At 37.3% G+C, this 13,957-nt stretch overlaps 1 protein-coding gene across 1 annotated transcript in view; it reads left to right on the top strand.

Moving 5' to 3' along the window:
- LOC101044492 (sperm flagellar protein 2) overlaps positions 1-13,957 on the top strand; it is a 205,616-nt gene that overhangs the window by 32,521 nt on the left and 159,138 nt on the right. The window contains exons 6-8 of the mRNA XM_003925929.4: positions 70-134; positions 5,098-5,284; positions 9,571-9,759. Of these exons, the coding sequence (XP_003925978.2) occupies positions 70-134; positions 5,098-5,284; positions 9,571-9,759 (441 nt within the window). The remainder of the gene's footprint in view (positions 1-69; positions 135-5,097; positions 5,285-9,570; positions 9,760-13,957) is intronic.

Here is a 13,957-nt window from a genome sequence, read left to right as displayed (position 1 = left end):
AATATGGTAAATGAAGATTTTTTCAGTGGTTTTTAGAGGCAGAGAACTGATGATCAATTTTCTTTAAAGGATGTGGCCAATGAAATTAAGATGTTTGAAGCATTAATAAAAAAGGATCTCCAAGCAAAAGAAAGGTGAGATGTGAACTGTTTACGGAATCACAAAACTGCATTCTGTTCTACATATAGCTTTTGAATATTTAGAAATAGTTTATCTGGAAGAGTGATTCCAAGGATCTTTACACTTCAGAGAATCTTGATTCAGAGAGTATATTAGGGAGGATAAATGAGCTAAAGTTCAGATTGTTAACACTTTGATAAATATCTAGAAGTTGACTGTCATGAAATATAAAATTGATTTATTTTTCTGTGCTATGTTTATTCTTCTAAGTTCACACATATTTTTTAAACACTCACTAAAATTGTTTCAAGGTACCTCTAATTTAAATTTGTCATGATAAAGCCTTTATTAGACTCTAGTTTTGTTTATATCAGGCTGTAGCCTCAGCAGTTAGCATAGAGACTGGCAGTAAGAAGTTGAGTGAATGAGTTCATTGAACAAATGTTACTAAAACAGACACTTTGATGGGTTCATGGAACAAACTTCCTCATTAATTGGCTTCATTTACCTAAAGATAAAGCTCCTTTATACTTTGTTTTCTATAGGGGGTCATTGATTCACAGAAAATAATTCGTTAGAGACCACATATGTAGGAGCAACTGGGTTTTCTTGCATTTTTAAATGGAAACTTTCCAAACTCTATGCATTTACATCTTATGAAATATGAGATGAATCTCTGTTAAAGAAGGTACTAATTCTAAAGAAAATCAGAAACAAATTACTTACTTCAGCTTCATATTAAAATTTTCTGAACGAAGGGAGAGACAGTCAAATGAGGAGGCAAGGAAAATCAGAGCCATAAGGAAGAAATGATGAAGTCAGATGTAAGAAAGAAAATCAGCAAAATGGAGAATACTTACATACATCACATTTCCTCCTACCCTCTGTGGAAACTCCTGATGCCCTATTTTGATTCCCACTTCCATTTATCAGTGTTGCTCCTGACACATAAAAACAACATAATCCAGGTCTCCTCATTTATGCAGTCACTACCTGAACCCTAGCACACCTACCCTGACCTTGGACCATGAAACTGCCAATTTCTTCTAACTCTTTCACTCACTTCTCTAGCCATAGGCTCTTTGATGATAAACAGTCAGTGTCCACCGGAAAGGCCACCTTCAACTACTGAAAACTTAGCTACTTGATGAATGCGACTTCCTGCAGCTCCCTGGCCTGCCCCTTTCCTGGGACCCCTCAGTTTCCACACACTTTAGCAACCAGAGTTAAGATGAAGCACAGGACTGTCTTTCAGGCCCTGCAGCAGTATCTATTTCTATTGGTTAGTGTCCTTGCAATGTCAGCTATTAAATGTCTTAAAGATCATCCCTGTACATTGCCGCTGCAAACATTTACCTGTTCCCTATTGCCTTTGCCAGCCCAACCAGACCTAGGTCTCTATCGGTTAGTTTTAGACCCCCCAAAACAACAGTGAATTAAATTAGAAGGAAATCTGCTTATCTCTCATGTAGCAGAAATCAGAAAATAAGCGACCCATAGTGTATGCTGTAGCTCCAAGGTCATCAAGGACTGAGGCTCCTCCTTTCTTCACTTTTGCATCACTGTCCTGCTGTGTGGTTTCCATCCTCAAGGTTACATTCATGATACAAGATGGTTGCTGGAACTCTGGCCATTTGGCCCATATTCCAGATATCAGGACGGAAGACTGATATCTAAATATCAGTCTACTAAAAATACAAAAAATTAGCTGGGCATGGTGGCACGTGCCTGTAATCCCAGCTACTCAGGAGGCTGAGGCAGGAGAATTGCCTGAACCCAGGAGGCGGAGGTTGCAGTGAGCCGAGATTGCGCCATTGCACTCCAGCCTGGGTAACAAGAGCAAAACTCCGTCTCAAAAAAAAAAAAAAAAGAAAGTAGATATCTCGTATCTGAAATAGCTTCTTTCAAAAGACTTTGCGGAAGTCCCATATAACATTTCTGCTTATATTCTATTGTAGAGAATTCAGTCACATGGCCACACCTAGCAGAATGGGAAGCTGGGAAATGTAGTCTTTAACTGGGCACACTGTTTCCCTGCATAAAATTGGAGCTCTATTTTGAGAGAAAAGGGAGGGAAATAGTAGTGTCAGATGCCTTTATCACAGAAACTTCCACTTGGTCCTGCCAAAGATTTCCAGCAGAGGGCACATGACATGTTGACACCCTCACTTACAGCAGGAAGAGGCGGCCTGGGGCAGCTGAAGTCCCTGGGCCAGTTACCTCTCTGGCTGTGAACAGTTTATCTGAGAATCTAAATCCTTTCCAGTGTGTTACACAAAGATCTTTTTCTCTTTCGGCCTTAAAAAGAAAAATGTTGGGAAATGCTGACCTAGAGCAAACTTTTCAAGAAAACAAAGGCTATGGCTATGATATAGGACCCTTCTTAAACCATTTCATTAATCGCTACTTTTTTAGTTCATTCTGAATCTTAGCTTAGAATCAAGAATGTTCTGGGCACATTGAGAAACTTCACACTAACTTAATTCCAGAAGGCAATAAAATCTCCCAGCTTGAACCTCAGGAGTACTTTCTGCAGCTGCCTCTTAGCCTGCTCCTGAACAGTTTCTCAGGATGCCACCTTAAAATCCATTGTTTTTATTTTATGGAAGAATGAAATGACGCCTCAATTCCAGCAGTGCAAGAGCTCTCATGCTGCATTTTCCCCCACGTAACAAGGTTTCTCCATGTTTTCATTTTTTAAATGACTAATAAATACTGTCTGCTATTTGTTTTCTTTAGCTGGGGTTATTGGCTTCTGTAATTTGGTATTTGGATTACTAGATCTATCAGAGGCTTTTCCCGGCAACTACTTTTTAAGAAATACAAATTTAACCAAGATTTCTGCTACTAATAGATTATATATATATACAATTATTACATTTGATAAAGGTCTGGCAAGGAAACAGATAAAAAGAAAATATAATCACTGCCCTCAAGAAACCTACACCTAGTAAAATGAATATTTATTCGAGTACATCATGTGTAGCTTTTTTTCACCTTTATTGGAATAAGACAACAGATGGTTGGGTTGACTAATTGATAAAGGAGAAGCAATATGTTAAGTATATTATTGACAGCATAAATATTGTGTGGAGAGAGCTATGAACCCATGCTACAGGGCAGGATCTTTTACACAATACACTTAAGTACAAATATAATAATATTTTTGATGAAAGATCTAAAAGTGTTTTGCTATGAAATGAAATACTAAATCTTAGTAGATAGGGTTAAGCTCTGTCTTTGTCCTTACTGAGTGCATGTTACCTCCATAATTTGTGCTCAGCTCCTCTCACTGACAGAATATAATCAAATGTTGAGCCTCTGCTGATAAAATGATTAGAACTTTAGTTTGATTTTTATACATGTATGGTGTTTTTTAGCATATTATTTGGAATTTAGCAGACATCTTCTTGCTAGGCATGTTAGGCACAGGTGCAGAGAGAAGAAAAATCGGCTATTTCTCTTATTCACGAGGAGATCAGCTGGGAGCAGCAAACCTTCAAATTATGACCTATACTACAATATGGTCTGTATTAAAAATATGCAGATATTACATCATTAAACATTAAATATGAGTTAACTGTGTTTTTTACAAGAATACTTGTGTCTATATGAGAATTTATGACATCTCTACACACTTTAATAATGTGTCCTTATTTTTTGAATAAGATTATAAGTAGTGTTGTAGACCAAATATGTTAATTACTTGTAACAAAAACAATGATTATATGTAATATAAAAATTCATTATTCCTAGGTGAATAACATTATGGTATATCTTGTATTATTGTATTCTTTTTACTTTTTGAAGAGGATGCAGATGAAAATTGATGATTATTTGATATTTATGTACATAAAAATGTATCTTTTAATGATAAATTTGAAATGAATCTATGAATTGTATATTAAGCCACCATTTGTCTCACTAGATTGAATGTGTTTAACTTTCTGTTGGGAAAACTACTGGGTTCTTCCTGATCCTTTATGTTGTGGACATGAGATAGGACAAGAGTTCTCAGTTGAGTCTTCTGAGTTGAGTCTCTAGGACATGGGTAAGAAGCCAGTTAGACCTGTGCTTATATGTGTGGCACGATAAGCAAGCCACCTTTCAACTGCTGTGTTTTCAGTAAGAGTTCAGCCACTTTTCTAAGCTCTTAGAAATTCATCTGGGAGTTCATAGAGTAACTTGCACTTTCATAGGTGATGGAAGAGTGTAGTAGATGGAACCATCTGTATGTAGAAGTACTCTCTAGTGACCTGGTGTTAGTGTGCCTGGTCGGCTGTTGCAGAGCTCTGCCTTCCCTAACACTTGGGTTATCAATAGTCTGCCTACTGTTGATTCAAAACAGAGGAGGCCAGAGGCCCAGAGCCAATAGGAACAAGAGGAAAATAAATCCAGAATCTCTTGATAGAATGAAAATCATAGAAAGTGAAAGAACAGGCTGGTGCAGTGGCTCACACCAGTAATCCCAGCACCTTGGGAGGCTGAGGCAGGTGGATCACCTGAGGTCAGGAGTTGGAGGCCAGCCTGACCAACATGGTAAAGCCTTGTCTCTACTAAAAATACAAAATTAGCCGGGCATGGTAGCACATGCCTGTAATCTCAGCTACTTGGGAGGCTGAGGCAGAAGAATCGCTTGAACCAGAACGTGAAGTTTGCAGTGAGCCAAGATTGCACCATTGCACTCCAGCTTGGGCAACAAGAGTAAACTCTTGTCTCAAAACAAAACAAAACAAAACAAAACGCTGATGCTAAGGACCTCACAGAGAGAGAGTTAAGAAATGGGGTGAAGCAAATGGGATCTGTTGGTAAGCTAAGGGTATCACACTGATTTCAAATATTTGCTTCAGTACTTCTATTAATAAATTAACAGTGTACTCAAGGGATCCCTCTCCTGAGGTCTTCCTCCATAGCCACAGATAGTAGCATGGGATCACATTATTTTTAAAAATCTAAAATAAAAACTATTATTCTTAGTGCATCCAAGACTTCTTTAGATACAGCAGGCCAGACAACTACCGATTTGTTAAATACTTACTCGGATGATGAGTACATTAAAAAAATCCAGAAGCGCCTCGAAGAAGATGCTTTTGCACGAGAGCAAAGGGAGAAAAGACGGCGGAAATTGTTAATGGACCAGTTAATAGCCCACGAAGCACAAGAGGTAAGATATTTAGATGAAAGTTAAGTAATAGTGCTGGGAATTCTACAAAATGTAGTCTTCTATATACATAATATGTAGTTTATGTATTGTCTGCTACTGTTCATCAAATGTCATTTTCACATCCTCACATCATAATAGTAAATATACTAGAAAAAAAAACTTACCTATTTAATAAAGAATCTAAAATCTGGTAATGATTATACAACATTGTGAATGTACTTAAGGCAAATCTACACTTTAAAATGGTAAAGTTTATGTTATGTATATTCTACCATAATAAAAATTATATTAAGAGGAACCTAAAGTCTATATCTGCCAAGTGTACTCTGTTACTACTTTTAGAGGAAAAGGGGAATGAACGAAAACAATACGGAAAAAAGTTGTTCTTCCTCTCCTTTTGTTCACCAGTCTATTCCAGTGGTTCTTAAAGTGTGATTACTGGGTGAGCAGCCACAGCATTGCCTGGGACTTTTCGTAATACAGATTACTGGTCCCCACCCCAGACTGGACCTGAAACGCTGGGGGTGGGGCCCAGTGATCTGTGCTTACAGGCTCTCTAAGTGATCCTGATGCCACTACAGCTCGAGGATCACTGATCATTTCTTACACTGAACACATATTTATTGAATGTCTATGCTTTGAGTACTGTGATAGGCTCAGAGATATAACAAAGAGCAAGAATAACAAGATGCCTATCTCCCAGAGCTTTCTGTTTAGAGGAGCATCTACAAACAGCAAGTACATTGGAGTGTGAAAGTGCTATGCAGGTGAAAGGGGGTTTGGGGGGAATGACACTTAGAAGAAGTTCACCTGGCTTGCTTCAGGAGACAGTGTCTGGAGGACAATAGCAGAAGCATGGATAAGGGTCAGGAGTGAGCTAACTGAAGGTGGAGTGGTTGTGGTGGCGTAGGGGTGAGGGGCAGTTTTCCAGAGAGGCTGAAATGGTGGAAGGTGAAGTGTGTTTCCAGGCAAGAGACTATCACATGGAAAGCTCAGTGCTTTTAACTAACTGAAAGTCATGTCATCTGGCAGGAGTCACCAGAGGCCAAATTATAGTGAGCTTTGTAGGATACATAGAAAGAAATAGATTTTGTGATTTCATGTTTGAATGCTAAGGGGAATAAGAGTGATCAGGTCAGACTTGCCTTTAGAAAGATCACCTGGCTTTAGTTTGGAGACTAGATTACAGAAGGGCAATCCAAGTTCGCTGTTGCTGTAATTTGAGTAAGAGATTATCCTGGTTTAAATTTAGTTTAGTGGCAATAGGGATTGAGAGAAGTGGCTTTAAGAGCGATTTTGGAAGTAAAATCAATAGAACTTAATGATTCATTAGACATGGGACAGTGAAAAAGTGGGATGAAAAGCTGGATTTCTAGGTTGTGCACCTGGATGGATGGAGGTGTAATTTACAGAGATATGGAAGATGGTGAGAGGATCAAAGTTGGGGTGGATGGTGATTTTAGTTGTGATTGTAAATAGGAAAAATATGTATGTCTAAAAAGAACATTTGAAGATGCTTTTATTCATCTATCCATGTCTGGTCTGCTTGTTCACTGAAAAGAAATAAAACCTTCATATTAATATGAAGAAATGAAGTTTATTCATGGATTCCACTCCTTTCTTAGTGAAAGTTCAAAAAATAGCTCTGGACATCTCTTTGTGCTAGAAAGTTATTTCTTCAAATTCAGATCTCTTCAAATTATATCTTTACTCAGTCAGTTTGGTCATATCTTTTAATTAGAAGAATTTCAAATTATGAAAACTAGATAATTGAAAAGTTGATTTTAAAATAACTACCCATTTCAAGTTTCATTACCTGGCAATGAAATTTTGGACACGCTTCTATGTATGTTCCAAAGTGCTTGCGTGTTGGCTGCAAGTTTTTTTCTCACTAGTTTTCTACTTACAGTCTAGGCCTGGTGTTTGCCTGGAAAATGGAGTAAAGGAGTTATTTCTGGATTTCCTCACTTTCCACTAGGATGTTATTAACACTGAATTTTCAAAACTAGAGTTGGAGATATATTTACTAGTTTGGAAATCTGGCAACCTAAGGGACTTAAAAAAAGAGTCAAGACTATATAATTTCCATCACAGAAATCTCCTCTTGTGCTGCTGCTTTTCCATGTGTGGGGAAGCTGCTGTTCCTAGAACCAGGCCTGAAGCATTTGTTGCATTCCCTCCATTCCCACCACCTGCTTTCCATGGAATCTAGTGAGCCCAGGCTTCTGTGCAGCTGACACAAGAGATGTTGGTTCACAGTCATGGAATGGAAAATTCTCATGTGTGCAATGGCTGGTGTTTCCATCAATTCTCCTCTCCTCCAAAGGAAAAATGATATATGTCAGGGCTAGGAATTCCTCTGCTTCCATTACCTGCTGCTTTTCACAAGCATGACATAAATCCCACATCAACTCTGGATGTTTTCTTCTGATGCCATTTGCACTTAATCTATTAGAAATGCCTCAAAATATCTTCCCTAGCTTTCAGGTTGTTCCAGTTTCCCCCTGGAATTTAAGTATTCCTGTTTTGGTTTGGGTGGTGAAGAGAGAGCCAGAGACCTGTGCTCAAGTTAATATCTTGCCTACTGATTCATAAATATGTGGAATTATGTGAACTAATGATGAGATTTAAAGTGAGAAAAATCAGTTTGACTTTTTAGAGGATAGATTTTGAGAGTAGGGATGGTAAGGAAAGGATTGGTAGAGAGGGCCTGAAGTTGTTCAAGATGGGGTGGTGTCAGTGGGTATGGAATGGAATGAGGGGTGGCTTAAAAATGTACCTGGGTGGTATAATAGACTACTTCCTGAACAATTGAGTATTAGGAGTGATTAAGGGGGAATGAACTTAGGATGGCCCTAATGTCATAGATCACAGAGTAGATTATTGTAGGATCATCAACTGAGATGGGGAAATATGGGGAAAGGACCAGGTCTGAAGGGGAGTTAGTGTGTTTAATTTTGGACTTGCCGAGTTGAAGTACTTCATAGGTATTTAAGTGGAGATATTCAAACTGGGAACAAATTTGGCTCCAACCTGGTTCTGTGGTCATTTGGCTAGTATCTTGGCTAGTTAAGATTTACTCCAAGTCAACTACCTCTGCCTTCTAAGAATCTTTTCTATGCTGTTTCTTTGGAACTGGTATTTGAACACCAGGCCCTTCCCTCACTTCTTAAATAGAAGACCCTTGAATTATTAGCTCTTAGGTCTTTCCTGCAGTGCCCTATTCCTCTGTAGAGCTGCTCAGGCATCTTTGGAAAATTAGGTAGTGGTTGTAGAACAGAGTAAGTTCCTCCAATGTCTAGATATTTTTCTATGTCTTCCCCACTGAGTACTATAGATACCTCCTCTTTCCACATGATGTCTCTGTTTCGAAAGAGTGAGAGAGCTTGATAGGGTCTTGGATATCATCTTCTATCTAAACCCATCATTTTAGCTGACAAGAAATAGGCCCAAGAAGCTGAGTTAATTGCCCAAGGCCACTCAGCTTATAATAGGTCCTTTGATTCCCAGTTTAATGTTTTTTTTCTACTGTTCATTTACTGGTCACCCTTCTATTCTCTTCAAACAGCCAAGAATACATCTAGTTTCTGTTTCAGATTATTACCACTCAGATTTTTCAGATAAGCAGTAGGTCATTTCCCTCAGCCTCTTCTCCAGGCTTCATATTCTGTCAGTTTTTATTAATAGCTTTTCCTTACATTGGTATTGCAATATCCTCACTGGGAACTAATCAGATCTGCAATCTTCAGCTGACAACGGCTGCATTTATTTACAACTAGTAGTAATGTTAACATGTGTGTAACATAATCCTAAACTGTTGAAAACATGCTTTTAAATTTAGAGTTACAGCACTTGTTTTTGTTTAACTTTTTTTTTCAGTTCAGGAGTACATGTGCAGGTTTGTTATATAGGTAAACTCACGTCAGGGGTTTGTTGTACAGATTATTTCATCGCCCAGATATTAAGCCTAGTATCCATTAGCTGTTCACTTGTTTTTAAAACCTTGAAAAAAATTACCTATTTTTAATAATATTTTGAATGAAGTAATAATTTATTTAAAGTGCTTGTGAGTTGCAAAATCATAATGTTTCTGAACACCAACTTTTGTTGGAAATTCTCACTTCATAACTTGATTTTTTTGCTATGTTCAAATTAAGTCAAATGACAGAAATTGATTTAGATGAACATTATGCTTTTGTATATTATTTATGTATAGGCTTCATAGCCCAGTGGGGAATCTGGACATCACTTTAACAAAAAATGGGCTCTTCCCTTGATGTTTTCAGGAGGCTTATCGGGAGGAACAGCTGATTAACCGACTGATGCGGCAGTCCCAGCAGGAGCGCAGGATTGCTGTGCAGCTCATGCATGTTCGGCATGAAAAGGAAGTTTTATGGCAAAACAGAATTTTCAGAGAAAAACAACACGAGGAAAGACGACTGAAAGACTTCCAGGATGCTCTTGATCGAGAAGCGGTAAATACTATCTGCCTTAGAAATCTTTCTACCAAGTGATGGTAAACAAAGCTATATTTTGTTGCCAATCATCTAATAAGAGTTGATTTTTTTTACATAATCAGCCTGTTATCTGCCCATTTTTATTTTTGTGTAACTCCATCAACAGGGCATATAGCCACTGCATAGTATGATACTGTCTTCCTTTAGCCTTGATTGTACAAGTAGCTAAGTACTTAATGCTCACCACCAGCCCTTATGTCCATGTCTCACTAGTCATTTTGATTGTCTGAAGCTCCTTCTCTAATAGATTTCTCAAGAAGGGCTCATGGAAACCATATTTCCTGAGTTCTTATATATTGGTAACAGTGTGTGCCTTTTATATTTGATTGTTAGTTTTGCTGTGTATAATATGGTTAGTTCACACTTTGTTTCCTTGAATATCTTATGTATGTCATTCTGTTTTCTAAAGCGTTCTGTCAAAAAGAATGGTGATAATCTAACTTTCATTTCCTTGAGTCATTACTTTTTTTTTCTAGATACTTTTTTTTTGTTTAAAAGCTCACTATGTTTACTAGAATAGGCATTGCTATTGGTTTTTCTAGGTGAATATCTCAGGCAATAAGAGAACTTTTAAACTATTTCCTTTCAACTAGACACCATTAGTCTTTAGTAACAATCCCTTGCCTTCTGAAAAAAAAGAGATTTCTCAGGGGCATTTGTGCTATTTCTTCCTCAGACGATAATAAGTCCCTTATCTAGGGTACTCTGGTGCACCGTAGTTGAGAATTGTATACAGAAACTCAGATCTAGGCTGCTAGCTGTACTCTTTGCTACCATGGTATCATTGTATCTCGGCTCTTTTATAACTCTGAAAATCAAAATATCCAATCTTTTAATTATTTAATAGATTATTTTTGCCCCAAACTTTATGTATATGTGGGTTCTAGTAACAAAAATAGATGGATTTCATTAAAGGAGAATATCGATTACTTCTTGTCTACTTCCTATTGGGGATGTTTTAGATTTATTTAATTCATTAGTCCACATTTGATTGAAGAGAACTCATGTGAGTGGCATTGTAGATAGCCTGTCTTTACTGTCATAAAACATTCACAAAACCAGACTGGACAGAAGAGAAACCTTATAGAAAACAGGAGGGTAGTGCTTTATTTACTAGCTTCATTCCTTCCACTGTGGTACCCCGTGAAAGTGCAATGTAGCTCTTGCCAAAATTAAGCAATTTTTAGAAACATCATTTGGACAGTAGCATATTTTGCAGTGAGGAAAGGGTTGCTTTTACCTTTGTGAAACAGGCATAGCCTAAATGGCAGGTATGGAATGGGAGAGGGAGCCATTCCCCATGAATTTGAGCTGAATGAATGCTGACCTCAATGTCTTCTTTGGCCTCAAGAGCTGAGTTATCTGGATGATTGTTTCATGTCTCTCTTCTTTGGCAAAAGTAGACTTGACTAGATTAGAGTGTCATTTGCTTACATTAGAAATGATGTGTTTATCTTTCTAAATGCCTATTTAAAACATGTTTATTTCACAAGCTCAGCTAAATAGCAAAGTATGTTTAGTTGGACTGGTCTCAGGATGATAAGGATCACCTATTCTTTCTTGAACTGGGATTAAATTAACTTCAGAGTACTGGAACAGTTGGACCTGCTAAAACCTCAGAGACCTGAATTGTGAGGTTCCAAAGCACCTGAAAAAATTATATTTCTTACTCTCATATGATTACCTTTTCCAACAACAGACGTATCTACTTCCTTGGCACCTATCCCTTAGAGATGGCTGGATTTTATGGCGTTCATCCATACATGTTGAATTTATCAAGTCCTCCACCAACAGTGGCTAGTACATAAGTAGGCGCTGAATAAATAAAGCAATATATGTTGAATTTGATTTGCCAAATTAACAGTCACCTCTTCTTTCCAGTATCATTCACTAACTAAACAAAATCCATTTTATTCTCTATATTATCATTCTACTACTTCTTTTATGTGAAGAAGGAGAATTTTTTTTTTTGGTATACATATTTATTTGTTTAACTTTTATTTCACGTTCAGGGGTATAAGTGCAGGTTTGTTACATAGGTAAATGTGTATCATGGGGGTTTGTTGTACAGATTATTTAATCACCCAGATATTAAGCCTAGTACCCATTAATTATTTTGCTTGATCCTCTCTCTCCTCCCAGCCTCCATCCTCTGAGAGGTCTCAGTTTGTGTTGTACCCCTCTGTGTGTCCATGTGTTCTCATCATTTATCTCCCACTTATGAGTGAAAGCATACAATATTTGGTTTTTTATTCCTGCATAAATTTGCTAAGGACAGTGGTCTCCAGATCCATCCATGTCCCTGAAAAGGACATGATCTCATTCTTTTTTATGGCTGCATAGTATTCCATGGTGTATATATATCACATTTTCTTTATTCAGTCTATCATTGATGGGCATTTAGGTTGATTCCATGTCTTTGCTATTGTAAATAGTGCTATAATGAATGTAGGCATTCATATGTCTTTAAAATAGAATGATTCATATTCCTTTGGGTATATATACCCAGTAATGGGATTGCTGGGTTGAATGATATTTCTGCCTCCAGATCTCTGAGAAATGGCCACACTGTCCTCCACAGTGGTTGAACTAATTTATGCTTCCATCTACAGTGTAAAAGTGTTTGTTTTTCTCAACAACCTTGCCATCATCTGTTGTTTTTTTTTTGGTTTTTGATAATAACCATTCTGACTGGTATGAGATGGTATCTCACTGTGGTTTTGATTTGAATTTATATAATGATCAGTGATGTTAAGCATTTTTTCATGTTTGTTAGCAGCTTGTATGTCTTCTTTTGAAAAGTGTCTGGTCATGTCATTTGCCCACTTTTTAATATGGTTGTTTGTTTTTCTCTTGTAAATTTGTTTAAGTTAATTATAGATGTTGATATTAGACCTTCATCATATGCATAGTTTGTAAAAATTTTCTCCAGTTCTGTAGATAGTCTGTTTACTCTGTTGACAGTTTCCTTTGCTGTGTAAAGCTCTTTAATTTAATTAGATCCCATTTGTCAATTTTTGCTTTTGTTGCAATTGCTTTTGGCATCTTCATTATGAAATCTTTGCCTGTGCTTATGTCCTGAATGGTGTTACCTAGGTTGTCTTCCAGGGTTTTTATAGCTTTGGGTTTTACATTTAAGTCTTTAATTCATCTTAAGTTAATTTTTGTATATGGTGTAAGGAAGGGATCCAGTTTCAGTCTTCTGCATATGGCTAGCCAGTTATCCCAGAACCATCTATCAAATAGGGAATCCTTTCCCCATTGCTTGTGTTTGTCACGTGTGTTGAAGATCTGATGGCTGGAGGTATGTGGTCTTATTTCTGGATTCTCTATTCTGTTCCATCGGTCTATGTGTCTGTTTTTGTGTTTCAGTTACCATAACCCCATATAGTGTAGTGTAGTTTGAAGTCAGGTAGCATGATGCTTCCAGCTTTGTTCTTAGTTTTCATTGTTCTTATAATTTGTATTATTATTTGTGAGTGAGAGAAGGTGGAGTGTTCTAAATGTATTTTTAAGTCTATTGAAGTCTTTAAGGTTTTTTAACTATGCTCACAAACTATTAATAATACTTGTATTACTTATTTAATTGTATTGATTTGCTATTCCATGGCCACTTTCTATTAAGTATTGCTGTGGAAAATACTGATTTTTTTCCTACTTCTTTGACTGTGCCTTCTCAGGAGCAAGGTCATTGTCTTTGCAGGCTCATTGTTCTCTTATATCAAAACATTTATTAACAAATTCCTCAAAATTTTATCTTAGGCTTCCTTATTTTCTTTTCTATGTTATTTCTCAGACAACCGCCTCCACAACCATGGTGGTGCCTTTACTGAAATACACAAATAACTCATGGAGTTATGCCTCTGTCCTCTAAGATGAAGGTCCATAGTTTTAGTATTCCTTGACATCTGTGGTCCTATGTCTCAGAGACACTTCAAACTCAACATGTTCCAAGCCAAATTTATGACCTTTTCTATGAAGCTAGTCTTTTTCAATGTTCCGTAGCTCAACAAATGGCATCATTATGTATCCAATCGTACAAGCCTGAAATTTCAGGACCCACCTGTTAGCTGTTTCATTCTTATTCTCGCATACCCAAAACACCCACTAAGTGCTATCATTTTCACACATTACATTTCTCTTCATCGTGTCCATT

Source organism: Saimiri boliviensis, chromosome 1 (genome assembly GCF_048565385.1).
Source record: "Saimiri boliviensis isolate mSaiBol1 chromosome 1, mSaiBol1.pri, whole genome shotgun sequence".
NCBI classification, from domain to species: domain Eukaryota; kingdom Metazoa; phylum Chordata; class Mammalia; order Primates; family Cebidae; genus Saimiri; species Saimiri boliviensis.
Note: the sequence above shows the minus strand (reverse complement) of the source record. Positions and strands in the feature narration are given on the sequence as shown.